The following is an 18,096-nucleotide window of genomic DNA, read 5'->3' as shown; positions in this document are numbered from 1 at the left end:
TAATAATAAAAAAGCTGGGCATAGTGGCTCATGTCTTTAATCTTGGCACTCGGGCAGGGACTGGATGGTATCTTCAAGTTCATGGCCAGCCTGGTCTACATAGAGAGTTCCAGGATAGCCAAAGCTATGTAGAGAGAGACCGTGTCTCAAAAAATCCAAGTAAATTAATGCTAGTTAAAAAAAAAAAAAAAAAAAAAAAAAAAAAAAAAACATTGCAACTTTAAGCTTGGGACGTCTGAAGGTGCAGGTCAGTCCGCTCTCAGCATTGCATGCTAACACAGAAACTGCAGACCAAGACTGAGCTACAGGCATGGAAATGATGGGAAGAACAGCTATGAAAAGTGTAGGAGTGGACAGTCTTTAGCAGAGAGAATTAACACAAATTCAGATGTAATACAAATCTTAAATGCTCTTGTTAATAAAAAAAAAAATCAGAGCCAGATATGCTGAAATATCAGAGAAGCAGAACAAGCCACAGCCAACCTCACCTTGACAACTCCTCATCTGGTCCTGTTTCCACAAATCCTCAGACTGAAAGCTGCTGAGTCCTTACCGGAATGGATCTCAGCTGAACTGCTGCTAAAAGCTTAAAAGCCTCTAGTTCCTGGTCCTCACACCTTATATACTTTCCTGCTTCCTGCCATCACTTCCTAGAATTAGAAGTGTGTCACCATGCCTGGCTGTTTCCAGTGTGACCTTGAAGTTACAGAGATCCAGATAGATCTTTGCCTCCCAAGTGATAGGATTAAAGGTGTGTGTGCTACCGTTTTTTCTGGCCTGTCTCTCTAGTGGCTGTTCTGTTCTCTGATCCCAGATAAGTTTATTAGGGTGCACAATATATTGGGGGACACAATATCACCACAAGAGACACTAAGGTTGAAGTGGGATATGAGCCTATTCCCTCCGGTTGTGGGCAATCTAGAAGGCAAGAGTGGGACCAGAGAGACCAGTGTGAGGTTCATAGATGCAACTGTATTTCTTTTTGTTTTTTTATTTCTTTGGGTTTTTCTGTACCCTGGTTGTCCAGGAACTCTGTAGACCAGGCTGGCTGTGAACTCAGAGATCTGCCTGCCCTTGTCTCCTCATATCTGGGATTAAAGGTATACACCATCATTTTCTAATAAAATCAAGGAATTGAGTTACCCAAGAATGAAAAAATTCTAATGGTGGGAAAACTGGCTCACATGTGTAGACAAGTTGAGACCTATTAGACATCTGAAGGGTATAAAAACAAAGCTCCTAAAATTTGAAAATGTGCATTCCTTTACAACAAAAACACTAACACCAGTTCAATTTCATCTAATCACTGTAGTTCGTGCTTATTTATTCCTTTATAAAAGTTGGAGCAAGGTATGGCTGTGAACCCGAGAGAATTATCCCAAGTTCAGACCCAGCCTGAGCAGTTCCAGGGCTACATAAGGAATTTGAGGAAGGGGTTCCTGGAGATGCACTTGGGAGATGTGCATGTTAATAAGCATGACTCCTCCAAGAGCAAGTTCCTACCAGTACATTGAGATCAGTCATGAACTTATCAGCCCTGCCTGGCACCAGACTGACCCTATTCTGGTCATTTCCTAGAGAAAGGCCTCCATCCACTCTCTTTAGCACTCAGCCTTGTCCCATCTGTGATGGAAACATCTGTAAATGGATCATTTGTTCATCCTCAGACCTTATTTTTTTTTGGGGGGGGGGGAGGGCTGGAAAGATGGCTCAGTGGTTAAGAGCATTGGCTGCTCTTCCTGAGGTCCTGAGTTCAATTCCCAGCAACCATAGTGGCTCACAACCGTCTGTAATGAGATCTAGTGCCCTCTTCTGGCCTCCAGACAGAACATTGTATACATAATAAATAAATCTAAAAAAAGAAACTTTTTGATTGAAAGTGGATCTAGAATTCTTAAGATACTTGGTCTTGAGTTCTCTTTCATGCTGTCCATCTCCTCTGGAGGACATAGGACTTTACTGTACTTAAATTTACATTGAGTAATTGTGTACTTGTTTAAAATTTCAGATAGAGGGGTTGGAAAGGTGGCTCATTGGTTAAGAGCTCTGACCGCTCTTCCAGAGGACCTGGATTCAAATTCCAGCACCTGCATGGCAGCTCACAACCATCTGTAACTGCGGTTCCAGGGGACCCAACCCCCTCTTCGGGCCTCTGTGGGAACCAGTTACAAATAACCCATACACATAAAGGTTTTTTGTTTGAGACAGCGTTTCTCTGTGGAGTTTTGCACCTTTCCTGGAACTCACTTTGTAGACCAGGCTGGCCTGGAACTCACAGAGATCCGCCTGGCTCTGCCTCCTGAGTGCTGGGATTAAAGTTGGCCTCAAATTTTATTACTTTTTTTTTTTTTTAGAACATATTCTTCCCACTTTAAAAGACAGCAGTTTAGGGCGTGGTAGCACATGCCTTTAATCCTGGCACTTGGGAGGCAGAGGAAGAGGCAGGCTGATCTCTGAGTTTGAGGCCAGCCTGGTCCCCAGGACAGCCAGGGCTCTGTCTTGAAAAACAAAAAAGTAAAATAAAGACCAGCAGTTTCAGTTGATAGATTTAAAGAAAACTAATGACTTCAGTTCTTAGAAGAAGAAAAAAGAAAACCAAGATCCTGACTTAACTAGTCTCCATTAAACTTTAGGTATGCTTCAGGGTATGTTACAATGATCACCAAAGTCACTCTAGATAGGCACCCTTTTAGCCAATTCTCACACTTAACCTCAGGCAGCATGCATAGTTCTTAACATTAATTTGAATCTCCTTGTGGTGTATATGCACGTGACCCGAAGACATTGCGTGTACTTCCTTCATCGTTCCATCCCTTGAAACATGGTCTCCTGACTGAATCTGGAGCCAGGCTAGCAGCTAGCAAGCCTCAGTGGGCATGTGACCACACCTGCATTTTACATTGTGCTGGAGATTCAAAGCAAGGTCCTCAGGTTTGCAAAGCAAGAGCTCTTATGCACTGGGCCATCTTCTCCACAGGTCTCAATATTTTAATCAAAGTTAATTTTGGTAACATTGAAAAGTAACGTTTCCTTTAATACTTTTTTTTTTTTTTTTCTCGAGACAGGGTTTCTCTGTGTAGCTTTGCGCCTTTCCTAGAACTCACTCTGTAAATCAGGCTGGCCTCGAACTCACAAAGATCCGACTGCCTCTGCCTCCCTAGTGCTGGGATTGAAGGCATGCACCACCACCGCCCGGCCTCCTTTAATATTCTTCACAACAGCACTGACAATGCTTTTGACTTCAGTTTAGATCACTGGATTATTGGAAACTCAAAAGATCCTCAGGCAACACTCTCAAAGATCTAAGACCTACCAAATGAAATAAAGATGTAGTGTATAAAGCACCTATTGTTGAGCCAGAAGACCCCATTATAGATCAAACAGTTGTCAGCCACCCTGTGAGTACTGGGAATTGAACTCAGAACCTCTTGAAGAGCAGCCAGGGTTCTTAAACTCTAAGCCATCTCTCCAGCCCAATTAATACTTTAAACATTTAAACTGCCCATGTTTGAGCAGTTTAACGTTGAGTCAAAATAGATGTTCAAGGCTGTAACTCCAGTTTGGGAATGCTTTGGCCAGAAGATGGAGGCAGATCAAGCGGTCTCTGAACAAACCAAGCCCAATTTAAAAAATAAAAAATCTCCCCACCCTCCATGTCATTGTATAATCCTGGCTCTCCTGGAAGTGAGAAACTTATGTGGCCGACTCCCAACTGTTAGAACTAAAAGGCATGCACAACTCCCAGCCAAAGCCAACATTCAAAAAAAGTCAGTCTATGGGTGTTTTGTCTGCCTACCACTCATTGCCTGATACCAGAAAAGGCACTGGGTCCCCTGGGACTAGAAGTACAGATGTTGCTTTTCCAGATGTAGGTCCTCTGGAAAAGCAACAAATACTCTCAGCCACCAAGCCACCTCAACCCCAAAACTCAATTTTAAGCTTTCTTGTTGGCAATATCAAACAGGTGAAAAAGCAGAAAACCCAAATAAATTGTCCAAGCCCACATGACTAGGTTCACAATCTAAACTTGATAGGCAAGGCTTAAAGACTAAACAGAACCTAATTGCATCCTGTTAATAAGTGAGGACATAAGACAGCTAAAATTAATTCATAGCAGGTAACCTGATGCTTTAAGGATGTCTCCATTAACCACACAGGAAAACACAATGTCTATAAGGCTACCCATTATAACCTCCATACAAAGCCAACTATTTTAAGCCATTAAAAATTGCGATGTAAGGGGGCTAGAGATGGTTCAGCTGTTAAAAGCACCTGCTGCTCTTACAGAGTACAAGGGTTTGGTTCTGCAATGGCTACACAAAAAAAAAAAAGGAATGTATCATAAAAATTATCTAATATATTTGGCATTTCAAGATCCACCTGCCTCTGCCTCCTGCTGATAACAGGTGTGAGCAGATTTTAAAGCTCAAAATTTCTGACTTTGAATCTGTTCACTGGTGGTCTTTAAAGTCTAAATAGGATGGACATATGCTTACCTTGTAGTTCCTGGAACTGAGGCTCTGAACATGCAGTTAACACATCCCTACCACTGCCTGTTTTTTTTCATGTGACAGCCAAAACTGGTGCTTCCTCCAATCTTTAGTCAACCTAAAGTTATGCCAACTTACTGCTTAACAGGATCCTGATCTTGCTAAAGTGTAATAGGCTTTTAAGCACATTATGGGTTTCCTGTTTACCAGGTTTGTGAACAGGGGAAGAGGTTGAACCCAGGACCTTAGGCATGCTAGGCAAGTATCAGAGGTTAACAGTACTTTATATCTGGCACTTCATAGCTATTTCCATCCCGATTAGTAAAGTATGTATTTTGGTGAAAATCCAGGCCAGGACTTACTATGGTAGTATGTGGTTGCTACTTACACAAAATCAGTATGTAAAGCAAGTTTAGAAATAAGAACCCTTACCTGGAATCTACTTACAAAGTAACTTACTTTCAAGCGTGTGGCTAGGCCTCTTCACAGACCCAGGACTCAGGAAGCTGCGGAACCATCAGTGGGCCTGGGTTTAGAACTCAGAACCCAATGAATACCCACCTGTCTTGGGGGAACCTGCAGTATAGATCAGGACTACCCTCAGACACTTCTTTTCCCTATTTACTTTCAAGGTTATCACACATGGACACACTCATTTTCGCCCAGCCTTTGATTTCACTTGCCTAATTATCTCACCCACCACCCAAAATGTCCGTAAATTCCACATGCACCAATTATCCCATGCTGCCCTTGTAGTGTGGCAGTATGTTTCTATCCCATCTTTCAAAACAAGCTTAACTGTATCGAGGTTCACCCCAAACCTCATTTTGTTACTGTCTATATTCAAATAGGACAAAGGAAAACTGCAAGGTGATAAAAACGACACACACATTTCTAAAAATATTTTAATGAAAAAGTCATCTCTGTAACATTTCATTATACTACAAATGAAACAATTGAATCCAGTACAGACCACCTCTGCTGTTGTAAAACACGCTTAAAACTGAGTACTTGGATGGACTACTAGTTCTCACATTACCCCAGATATCCCCATGCTTACCCTCTTGCCATGCCAATTACTGATACCTTTTAAGTGTTTTGGATTGTAACATAATAGAACCCTCAAAAACCAAGCCCATTTCTCTGTAGCCCCACCAGATGATTTTCTTAAACACAAGTGTGAATGCAGTTTTTAGACATGTAAACTGGGAGCAGTATCCTACAAGTCAAACAAAATCAGTCACCCTCAATTGTTTCCTGTTTTGTACAGCCACCTTTTGTATGTAAAATGTTTTTGCAGAAACGACAGTGGAAGCACATTAAGTAAAATCATTTTATTTCAGAAAGGAAATGAAATGTAAATGCCTGTTAAAAAATGCAGTTCTCCAAATCTGTATGAAGAAGGAATCACCATTGAAAGACTGCTACCTTACTTATTAGTAACTATAGTTTGTGTAAATTCAGTCCTGACTGAAATGCCAAGCAAATCATGTAGGGCATCCCTGTACGGAAAACAAGATCTCTAACTTAGTAACCAGTATTTTGCAAACTTGTCCTCTGAGAATATATTAAAAACTAACCTGAATTAAGCAATTTTCAAAGCCCTTTCAAGGCAGCAAAAATTAGCCCTTATGAACAATCAGCAACCTATTTGAATAGTAACTCAACTGTTCTTTGGATTTTTTTTTTTTAAGGAGCATGAGTGACAATTAGGCACCACCCTTTAATCATCCCAGCATTTGGGAGACAGGCAGGTGGACTGAGTTCCAGGTCAGGACAATAGTGAAACCCTGTGTATATTTAGGGGATGAGGAAATGGACAGATACAACTAAAAACTGACTGTTCCTACTGATCCATAGTCATGAACTGATATGTAAGAGAACTTTGAGGAAGACGATTATGCTGGTAATTGTAAAAGATCCCCATTTTCCCAAGGGTGGGAACTAACAGCTTATTGGAAGTTGATACTTCAAAACTTTTCTGAACAGCCAACATGACTTTCTTTCCCTTATGGAAAGCTGATTTTACCACAGATGCTAACAGTGAGTGGGTTTGTACACACATGAAAAGACCACACCTGGCTCATGATAAATACCCATGGCCACCTGAAGTCTTAGAACTTGTTCAACAGGGTACCCAAAATAAAACTGAGCGACAATTCTTCCAATGTACCTACTAATGGGGGTAATGTTTCAAACTGTGGCATTGATTTGTAGGGAAACCAATGATGTCATCAGGCTTTACTGTGAGCTACAAACCTTACCCAGCCAGAAACCTTCGTATTTAAGATGGTAGGAAAGACATTCCTCATTTAGGCAAGTAGGGTTTTCTCATTCACCTGCAAATCAAAAAGATTACTCTTACCTTGCTTTACAAAAAAGTACTCTTTAATTAGTGAAAAAATTCAAAGTCAAGCCTTACCTAGCTTATTGCCCTTCCTTGCAGGTCTACATGCTAGACCTAGTGACTGTGGCAACTATCTCATTGATGTTCCAAAGGGCGGAGCTCCTTCCTGCTACTTTCTTCGACATTTCAGTTGCAAAAAGCAGATTTAACTAGCTTTTGGAATGCTGCTCACTATCATCACCATAGAATCTTATGCCTCCACTTCTCTGTAGTTGAAGCTCTTGCTGGGGCTGCCTTCTCAATTCTTTATTTATGCTGACTTGTCCATACACAAAAGGCTGCTGAAGTCCTGTCTTAGTGGGTTTCCTTTGATCCAGTAGTGCTTAAATAGCACAACTTAGGTCCTTTTAAAGCTGGTTAAATCGCTCATGGCTTACTTTTCCACACTGTTCACAAAAGCTAACCCAGTACAACTTATAAACAGGTCACATACAGATTTCACCTGATTATAGGTTGTAAACATCAACTTACTGAAAAATGTTTCACTATTATACTATTCCAGAACATAAAAAGTTGGTTAACAATACAATTGACCTCATAACATTAAAGGATACTGTCAAGGTTGTGTCCAACAATTTTACAAACAAAACCAGAAATGTTACCTCCCCAATTCTTTCAATCTTTATTATATGAATAAAAGGACTTGAGACAATTTAGCTCAGTTTTAATATTTCCTAAGCATTTTGACCAGGTACCCAGGTTTAAACTATGAACATTGACAGTGTCCATTTATATAACCACACTTTAGTTATGAAAGATGTAACCATTTTGTAACATGAGCCTAGTTATGAAAGATGTAACCATTTTCTAACATGAGCCTATTTTCTACACTGCTTATTCACATATGCCCATTAACAAATGGAATGTTGTCTGTTACATTTATTGGTTTGTGAATGTTTTCTGGAAAAACTGCAGTATTTGTGAAGACCAAAGTTCCATGCTAGCATTGCATGCATCCAAATATTAATAATGCACAGAGGCACAGAATTAGAGCAACAAGAGAGCATATTCAAACACTAGCACGACCCATTCCCCATTTTATTGCTTGTTTTGCTTGTACTTCAAAAACCAAGTAAAAATTTGAATTCAATGTTCAACTGCCAAAGAAAGCAACAGCAGAGCACACACTTAGGGCTTGAATGAAGTTGTTAAGCACTAGCTGGCGGGCGCAACAGTAGACATTTTTCATATATATGACCTTAGTATCTAGAACTCTCCTCAACCAGGGTCTCTGAACAAACACCAACATGTTTTAGGATGGAATATATACAAAGAATAACCGTATGTTCTTTGGGGATTTAAGCATTCAGGGCTATCCAAATTTGAATTCAGACCTTTGGGAAGTGAGGTGCTTATACTAAGTAACTATGCTACATTTTCTGCTGCTTTGTTTTGGACAATGACACCCTAACTATCCTTGGCTTCATCATCCAGCAAAATGTATAGGGTATAAACAGAAAAGCATGCCAGCCAGTGAGGGGTTCAAATGAGTGACTTTTATTCCTATGCCCTGAAAAGCTGTGTGTAGGGGGAGACTAAACCAAGGAAGTGACTAGGTCAATGTGCTTGGGACTTGGAATTTTAAAAAGCAGAACAGACCAGGCATCCACCAGTTTGCTCAGACACAGCAGACTTAGTGGTCCTGTATTAAAAAGACTGTTAAACTGGGAGATGAAATACATCCACCACCCTTTTGTAGAGGGCAGTGTAAACACTTTATACCCCAAACTATTGGCAGCAGTTTCAATGTGATCAAGGTAAATGTGGAATGGAGATGTTCTTAACACGGCTAGGACTCTAACATACTAAAATTATGATTACATTTCGAAAGAAAATGCACAAAAACCAAATAGGAACTTTTGAGATCTTTTTCATTTGAAAGTAATCTTAATGCTATTAAATTCACAAATATGCTAATTTTTATTACCCAATCCTAATTATCTAAAACACACATAGCAAACATACAGATATCTATTCTCTCCACATATCAGCGCCCATTCATCATGGTTTTGGAAATGGGGAGAATAGATTCCCCTTAAATTGCAAGTCAGTAGGTGTTTCTTTACAGTTAACTTTAGCAAAATTCATACAAAATAGTAATTAACAATGATCTTCTTTACTTGTTAACTCACAAGGAAACACCTTCAAAACTGCATTTTTGTTAAAGTTTCTGTACTAAAATGTAGAAAAACTGAACTACACAAATATTGAAAAGTTAAAAATTCCTTAATTTTTTATTCCTGGTACCACTACCACAATTTACAGGGCAATATACCTGATGTAAAGAAAAGAAAAAGAAAAAGACAAAGCTACAACAGATAAAAGACCTCAGGAATGTACATCTAATTGACACTACATTGCATGAATCAATAGCTGCACTTTTTGCAAACTGTGGCTATGACAGTCCTGAACAAGAAGGGTTTCCTGTTTAAGCTGCAGTAACTTTTCTGACTATGGATCATCGCTCCTTCTGTGGCAGATTTTTACAGTTCCTCTAATGCATTTAGGACGACTGTCTCAAAGTAACCTGCAGCTTTCCTGACAACTCCTCGCTCTCTCTCCTGCTAAGAACTGTAGCCTGTTGAATAATACAGGATAAAAAAATTATTACACTCAGTGAACAGTTCCATATATTCTTTTATCATCATGATTTAAAAAAATTAAAAGATACTTACCCTTTTCTGCTTTTTTTTTAAAACCTTCTGCTACCATATCCACCACTTCCACCACCAGATCCATAGCCACCTGGAAAATAACAGACGGTTCTAAATACATATACCATGTTAACCAGGATGGTGCTAAAGAATTCTTACAAAAAAAGGACTTACCACCATAGGGACTGCCTGAGCTTCTTCCACCAAAACTGCCCCCTTTCATGGGCCCATAATTTGATTGCTGTTGTCCACTATAATTTCCAAAGTCATTATAGTTCCCACCACCATAGTTACCTGAAATCACAAAGATTTTATTTGTAGTTTAGCAAAACAATTATTTACTCCTTTAACTGGACAACCACAGAAGCAAGTATTAATTACTTTTCTTCGAACATTAACAGCAACCTTGGGCACTAACTCCATTTACCAGAAGCCTAAGTAATCTAATAAACAGACTTAAAAAAGGGCACAGTAAGTGGATCATGTCCAGAAGAATACATTTCTAAGAAGCATATCAAATTTCAGCATGAGGAATTCTCATTTTTTTCTTTGATATTCTATCATAGCTACACATTGCTACCATATCATTTAGAGCACCAAAATTGTTGGTATTCAATGTGATTCTGATGCAATGCAGTTTTAAAAGCAGCAACAGAAGGTTTTCTAAAAAAAGTTAATTATCAGCCACTCACATTTATGAGTTAGGTTCAACAGTTTTCTAACAAAGCTCTACATTACCTGTAATAATTGTGCATGTTACAGTATGTAGTGTGTTAGTACATAACACATTATTAATATGTAATATAGTACCACCCAAAGTATTCCAAGAGCTGATATGTCACCCTATTTGCTTAAAAGTATTCCAAAGTATTCAAACAAATTGTACATCCCACTTACCTAGTTTAAAAGTACCCCAAGCCACATTTTAAAACTTCCCTACCATTTGGGGTTGGGGATTTAGCTCAACGGTAGAGTGCTTGCCTAGCAAGTGCAAGGCCCTGGGTTCAGTCCTCAACTCCAGTTAAAAAACTTCCCTTGTAATTTACTAATTACTAGTTGCCTGTTTTACTATATTAAAGTTCCTTTTACCAATTTAGACTATCCACTAACACTGCAAAAAAATTAAAAAAAAAAAAAATCAAACTGCCTGGTGTGGTTGAGAGGTGGATGCAAGAAGGTTCCAAGCCAGAGTCCAATACATATTTGAGGGCAGCTGGGTCCTACTTGGAACGATGAAAATGTTTTGGGAACAGTGATGAAGATTGTAAAATACTATAAATATGCATTAAATTGTACACTAGAAACCTTTATTTTCTATATTACTCACACTGACCTGAAACTCAACATCCCCCTGAATACATTTAAAATAGTATTTTAATAGTGAAATGTATGCAGTGCTCATTTTTTTCCCACAACTTAAGAAATAATGGACATGGCAGATGAGCTGTGTTTTAATATAGCTATTCACTTAAAGCCTCTTTTCCAGTCTATCTTTTTAAGCATTTCTGAGTATTGCTGAGAATTAATTTAAATGCTAGTTTGCATAAATCTGAACATCTGTAACTTACCTCCACCAAAATTTCCTCCTTCATTGTAACCATCGTATCCTCCTCCACCACCACCATATCCACCACCTTGGTTTCCATATCCTGGTCCACCACCACCACCATAGCCTCCTCTACTACTGTAACCAGGACCACCACCATAGTTGCCACCTGAAAAGAAAGCCACACAAAAACAAGTACAGGGTAGGCTCAAATACTTCTGGTTTATACTGCACTGTCACTGGCAATGAACCAGTGAACCATTTAATACTCTCAAATCTAATCAGAGCCAAGCAATCTTCATAGCTAAAAATCCACCCCCCACACACGATGAGGACCAAACCCAGGGCAAGCGCTCTACCACTGAGCTAAATCACCAGCCCCAATAGCTAAAATCTTTTTTTTTTTTTTTTTTTTTTTTTGTTTTTCGAGACAGGGTTTCTCTGTGTAGCTCTGCGCCTTTCCTGGAACTCACTTTGGAGACCAGGCTGGCCTCGAACTCACAGAGATCCGCCTGTCTCTGCCTCCGAGTGCTGGGATTAAAGGCGTGCGCCCACCACCACCCGGCATCAATAGCTAAAATCTTAAGATGAGTATTTTTTTTTCAAACAAAAGTTTTCATTTAAAAAAAAAAAAAATTCAGCCACCTTTAATCCTAGCACTCAGGAGGCAGAGGCAAGCAGATCTCTGTGAGTTCAAGGCCAGCCTGGTCTACAGAGTGAATTCCAGAAAAGGAACCAAGTTACACAGAGAAACCCTGTCTCAATGGTCCCCCCTCCCCCCCCCCCCCTCCATTTTTCACTAAGGACAATAGCCGTACACAAAGCAATTTTTTTTTTTCTTTTTAGCTTCTTCTGAGACAGAGTTTCTCTGTGTAGCACTGGAGCCTGTTCTGGAACCCACTCTGTAGATTAGGCTGGCCCCAAACTCACAAGAAATCTGCCTGTCTCTGCCTCGAAAGTGCTGGGATTAAAGGCATGTGCCACCATCTGCCCAACTACACAAAGCAACTCTAGCCCAGCTGCTGGTCTAGTTAATATTTTACTTCCATCCTTGGAAAGAGGATTTGTATTATGTAGTACTAGTTAGGAACTATTATTTCATCAATCCATTCAAAGTTTGAGGATTGGAAGATATGACACTTTTAATATGGTTGTTAAACAACCAAACGTCACCTACCGTATCTGTATTTAAGTTTTACTGCCTAGTATGAGGCCATGTGTCTGATTTCTAGCAACGCAGAAATTAAAGACCAAAATTCAGTATTTAAATACTTACCATCACCTCCAAATCCATTATATCCACCATCACCACCTCCATAACTACCTCTGCTGCCACCACCTCCACCACCATAGCCTCCTGAGGAAAACCAAAGTTTGAATTAAAACTTACTAGTACTTCAACTTGCTAGTAAATTTATGAATTAATACTTAAAATGAGTACTTTACCTCTTCCACCAAAGTTTCCACCACGACCAAAATTACCTCCACCACCTCCAAAGTTTCCTCCACGACCCATGAAGTTTCCAGATCCACCTCCACGACCTGTAAAGCACACGTTGAAGTGAAAGTTTCCTAACCTTTCAACTACTGTTCGTGCCTATTATTTATGTGTATATGCTCCTACTTACCTCTCTGTGATCCAGCAGACTGCATCTCTTGTTTAGAAAGGGCCTTTTTCACTTCACAATTATGCCCATTAATAGTGTGGTATTTCTGAACTATAAAATTTTAAGTAAAAAACTGAAGTTATTTTTTGTTTAGAAAACCATGTAATACAACCCCTTGTTATTATGCAATTAATTAAAATACTGTTAAAATGATAGACTGAGAAGGGAAGGATATTTGGAGAAGTTAATGTTTCTTAATCTAGATGGGTTATGACCTCCACAGGGATCACATATCAGATATTTACATTATGATTCATAATTCACAAAATTAGTTATGAAGTAGCTACAAAAATAATTTTATGGTTTGGGGTCACCACAACATAAAGAAATGGCAGGTATTAAAGGGTCACAGAATTAGGAAGGGTGAGAATCACTGATCTAGGTGATCTATGAAAACACCTTTCACAAAATATAGTTAGTGAATTCAGCTGAACACAGAAATCACGCATGTTGCAACGAAGGGTTACTTACCAACAATTTTATCAACTGTGTCATGATCATCAAAAGTTACAAAAGCGAATCCTCTCTTTTTTCCACTCTGCCTGTCTTCCATAACTTCTATGGTTTCGATTTTGCCATACTTTTCAAAGTAGTCTCTCAGATTATATTCTTCTGTATCTTCTTTAATACCACCAACAAAAATTTTCTTCACGGTTAAATGGGCACCAGGCTTTACAGAATCCTGCACATAAAATAATTTTTAAGTCAAAAAAACCAAACTCTCACAGTTCCATGCATTATACAACATGTTATTAAAATACCTCTCTAGAAACAGCTCTCTTTGGTTCCACCACACGCCCATCAACCTTGTGTGGCCGAGCACACATTGCAGCATCCACCTCTTCAACACAAGAGTAGGTCACAAAACCAAAGCCCCTGGAACGTTTTGTTTGGGGATCTCTCATTACCTACAAAATAAAGGAACAAAAATATTTAAATAGTCCTATATAGGTCCCCATCCCTTCCTAAGACCATCCTTATCCCAAGGACTCACCACACAGTCTGTAAGTGTGCCCCATTTCTCAAAATGTTCTCTTAAGCTATCATCTGTGGTTTCAAAGCTCAGACCACCAATAAACAGCTTCCTCAACTGTTCTGGTTCCTTTGGATCATGGCCCTGAGAAAAAAACATCAATATAGTTTAATTTTTTCTTGGAGAAAATGAATTAAGTCACATAAATCTTGTAAGATGAATACTCCAATTAAAAAAAATCTGCTTTACGCTGGGTATGATAGTACATACCAGTTAATTTCAGCGTTTGAGGCAGAGGCTAGTCTGGACTACTTATCCAGTTCAAAGCCAGTATGTACAGTATATCAAGAACATAGCAGGTGAGTTGTCTTAAAAACAAAAAAAAAAACTCACTAAAATGGTACCCGAAGTCACTTTAAACATTATGTAACTAAACTGACCCCAAAACAATCCCAGATTAAAAAAAAAATTTTGAAAGCTACAACTGAAATATATTTCAGATGTTTATAACAAGTCATTCACTAGAAAAAACCCGAAGTCAGCATCATTCATCCCATGCCATCTCCACTATCAGTCTGTAACACCAACAAACCCATAATTTTAAAACAAGATCTATGAAATGCAACTTAAAACTTAAATAGAGTGGCAAATTGAGAGAAATTCAGATTTCCTGCAAATTAGTTATTTAAAAGATATTCCTAGGCAAAAACAAAACCAGACATATCCCACAAAAGAACGAAACAAAATATGGCTAAGACTTAACCCCATAGTGCTTGGGGGTGGGGGTGGGGTCCTGTTGAGGCAGGGTCAAGGACAGGCTAGGCTAGACTGGAACTTGAGGCAATCCTACCTCAGCTTTTCATGTGTTAGGATCACAGGTGTGCATCATCACACCTGGATGCACCACTTAGCTTTCTGTAGTCAACTTAACTTGGTGCATGCCCATTTACAACATATAGTTAAATGATTGTGAACACTACCCCTACATTCACAAGTATATAACTTGAATTTATGACACATACAGCATATACTGTCTGCCAGAGGAATTACAACACAAAACCGTAATTGACTTAGAAATTAAATATCTAGTATGAATTTTTCATTTAAGGTTTAACATTCAAGTGAACCGCTTTTAATGCACGCATTAACACAATTCAGCACAAATGGTTAAAGGAGACTCATTCACATTTAAAAACGTCTTCAATCTTCTAGTAGAGGTGTTAAAGCATTCAATATAAAAAGACTGCCACATACTGAAAACACGTTAAATGATCAACTGCCCAAAGCATTAATTCACTTAGTCCCACTTATTCAAGCCTCGGATAAATGCATGACAATACACAAAATCAGCATCCCTGTACACACAAAATTCCCGTAGTCGTGAAATTCTCAACTGCGGTCGCAGTTCTCTAAAACCAAAATCCAGAAAAACCACAACCGGTGCCAATCCAGAGAATGAGAAATTAGGTCAGTAAAGGTATTAAGCTCCAAATAAACACTTAATCTACACGCAAACCCCTGAAACAGTTAATACTTGGACCACAAGCCGCTATAAGCACTTTCATTCCGAATCCTTGAGCGAACGTAGCGGGTTAGGAAGCACCTTAAAGCAGCAAGCTTTTTTTCAGTAACGCATCCCCGACATGAGCGCTGAGAAAACCCGGCCAGACAACCGCACGGGTTGTCGTCACCGAGGCGGCCCGAAGGCCCGAATACGCGCCGGCGGCAGCACCCCAGCGAAAAAAAGCACCGCGCGCCCGAGCCTCGAGGCCATCTGCGGCATTTTCCTGCCCCGGCCGCCTCTCCGCCGCTCCCTCCGATCCCACGCACGCCCTGGCGGCGTAAGCAGGCGGCGGCCATGGCGGGGCCAATGCGCCATTTCGTAACGCGGCAGCGGATCAATGTCAAGGTGGCCACCGCCCGCCTGCTCGCTCGCTCGCTCGCCCGGATGTGCTCCTCCCCTCCCCCACCGCCTCCTCCCAACCGCTCCCGCCGAGCGAGGCCCGCCATGCCGCCCCGCGGCCTCGCCAGGCGGGCCGCGCAGGCCGCGGGCTCCTCGCCGGGCCGCGGAACCTCCGCCCCGGCCGCGCCGCGTCTCCGAGGGAGGCTGGTGGCGGCCGACCGAGCGGGCCAGGCCGGCGGAAGGGCCTGGATGAGGCCGCTCGGCCTGCTCCCCCCCCCCCACGCCCTCTCAGCGCAGAGCGCGGGACGATCGTCCCGGTCTCCCCCCCTCCCGCCCCGGCCTCCCCGCTCTCCATCGAGCCAAAGCCCCAGGCCGGCAACTACCCAGCAACCCCCGCTCTCCCCCTAATACCTCCTCCCCGGCGGCGGCGGCGACGGCCGGAGTCAGGCTGGGGGCGACGGGCGCGGTTTTACCTCCATTTTGAGACCGGACTCGCCTCTTCCAACTCGAGTTCAATATGGGACCGAGAGGAAGAGGCGGGCCAGTCGTCACGTGACGCGCTTTCCGCGCCCGCCCGCCCACCGGGGCGGGGCCGCGCCGAGCGGCGCGCCATTGGGCGGGCGGGTTGGCGGGCCCAGCGCGGAAGGCGGGGATTGGCCGGGCCGCGGGCGCGGCGGGGGCGCGCGCGCGCCCCGCAACTTCCAACGCGGCGCCGCTCTCGCCGCGGTTCGCGCCGGGCAAGGACGGCACGTCAGTGGTCGCTCGGCCAATGGCAAGCGCCCACGTCGGGGAGAGAGCCGCGTGACCGCGCGTCAGCCCCGAGGAAGGCCTTTCCCTTTCTTTTGGCGCCTCCCGCCCCTCCCCCGAGAGCGCGCTCTGGGGGCCCCCGTTGCCGAGGTCTCCCTACTCCAGTGCCTGAAGGAAAACCACGCTTTTCTTAAGTCTTGCGACTTAAGGCGGCCAGCAAGCCCGCCGACCCCTTCGCCTCCCTGGCGGGAGTCCGAGGGCCGCGGGCCGAGGTGTGGAAAGGGTGACTCCGCTTCCTCCTTGGGAGGCCCAGGCTGCCAGCCCTGCGGCACTGACGTTCCTCAACCCGGCACGTCGCACGGGCGGGAAAACGTGGCTGATTTAAGGAGATGTTCCCTTTAGGCCACTCCGAGATGTAAAGAATTAGGACTTGATCCATCTGAGGGGAAGGAACAGAGTCATTTGTTTAGGGTACAGAATGGAGCGATTGCCCAAGTTTCTAAAAAAGGCTTTCTGGCCAGGGAGGCTACCTGTTGGCGAGTGATTTGTGTCTTTTTAAATGACATGCTTCCTGTTTTATTGTGAAGCACATGAATGAAATGGAAATCAAGTCCTTTCTCTGCCTGGCAAAGGGGTTTGAAATTATTTGGACTTTATAGTTTTTCAAATAAAATGAACATAGGGTTAGATGATCTCCCCAACACCCATAAATCAATAATCTATGCATGGATTTGCTAGACGTGGTATGGCACACCTCTGGCCCACTCTGAAGGCAGAGCAGGTGGGTCTCTGACCTACATGGAGGTCCAGGGCAGCCACAAACAAACCTCTATTCTGCTTTTTAGGTTCTCCTGAGAGCCACCAACAGATTTGAAACATTAGAAAAAGGTTTACACTTGGTGGCAGGTTAAGTGCTGGGAATGAGACATTGAGACCCTGTCTCAAAACACACACACACACACACAACCCTGCAGACATCTATTTAAATAAAATTACTAGAGGAAAGAAAAACACAATTTGACAAGCCTTCCTTTCCTGCATCAAATCGTCTTTTTAACGTTCTGCATAACAAACTCCTCTGTAATTGTCTATCTCTCCCTGTGAAAGATTACAAATGGATTCGGGGGTGGCCCATGCCTAGGGAGGCAGAGGCCAGTGGCTCTCCAAGTTTGAGACCAACCTGGTCTCCAGAGTGAGTTGTAGGACAGCTAGGGCTACACAGAGAAACTCCATCTCGGAGAGGGAGAGAGAGAGAGAAGCAGTTATGTAGTAACTTGCTTGCTACCATGAGGCCTGGATGCTCATCTCAAATTGGGCAAGGTGCCACAGCCCCTAATCCCAGCATTTGTGGGATGGAAGTGGGAGATTGTCAATTAGGGACAGCCAGGTGTGGTGCCTGAGACCTTTAAGCCCAGCACTCAGGAGGCCGATGCAAAAGGACCTCTGAGTTCCGGCCCAGCCTGGCCTACACAGCTAGTTCCAGGACAGACACAATTAGACCCTATCTCAAAAAGAAAACATTCAAGGACATCCACAGCTACAAAGGGGAATGTGTGTCCTCACTGGGCTACAAGACACCCTGGTTCTAGTTTGCTTTCCATTGCTGTGATATCGTGACCAAAAGCAATTTAGGAGAGGAAACAGTTTAATTCATTTTATACTTCCAGGTCATGGGCCACCATTGAAGGAAACCAGGGCAGGAACTGAAG

General features: G+C 42.3%; 1 protein-coding gene across 3 annotated transcripts; it reads right to left on the bottom strand.

Moving 5' to 3' along the window:
- Positions 1-5,809: 5,809 nt before the first annotated feature.
- Positions 5,810-16,215, bottom strand: Hnrnpa3 (heterogeneous nuclear ribonucleoprotein A3). Of its 3 annotated transcripts, none has more exons than XM_028880613.2 (11): positions 16,114-16,215; positions 13,759-13,881; positions 13,526-13,672; positions 13,236-13,446; positions 12,726-12,815; positions 12,544-12,639; positions 12,374-12,454; positions 11,120-11,266; positions 9,726-9,845; positions 9,573-9,642; positions 5,810-6,829 (listed from the first exon to the last, which is right to left on the bottom strand). In XM_028880613.2, the coding sequence occupies exons 1-10, from the start codon at positions 16,117-16,119 to the stop codon at positions 9,590-9,592; spliced, it is 1,074 nt and encodes a 357-aa protein (XP_028736446.1). In that variant the 5' UTR covers positions 16,120-16,215; the 3' UTR covers positions 5,810-6,829; positions 9,573-9,589. The 3 variants fall into 3 exon arrangements, with proteins under 3 accessions (XP_028736446.1, XP_028736445.1, XP_037060785.1); XM_028880612.2 differs by lacking the exon at positions 5,810-6,829 and adding an exon at positions 7,496-9,475; XM_037204890.1 differs by lacking the exons at positions 5,810-6,829; positions 11,120-11,266 and adding an exon at positions 7,496-9,475 and having other exon boundaries at positions 16,114-16,200.
- Positions 16,216-18,096: the final 1,881 nt, after the last annotated feature.

This window comes from Peromyscus leucopus, chromosome 4, assembly GCF_004664715.2.
Source record: "Peromyscus leucopus breed LL Stock chromosome 4, UCI_PerLeu_2.1, whole genome shotgun sequence".
Lineage (NCBI taxonomy): Eukaryota > Metazoa > Chordata > Mammalia > Rodentia > Cricetidae > Peromyscus > Peromyscus leucopus.
Note: the sequence above shows the minus strand (reverse complement) of the source record. Positions and strands in the feature narration are given on the sequence as shown.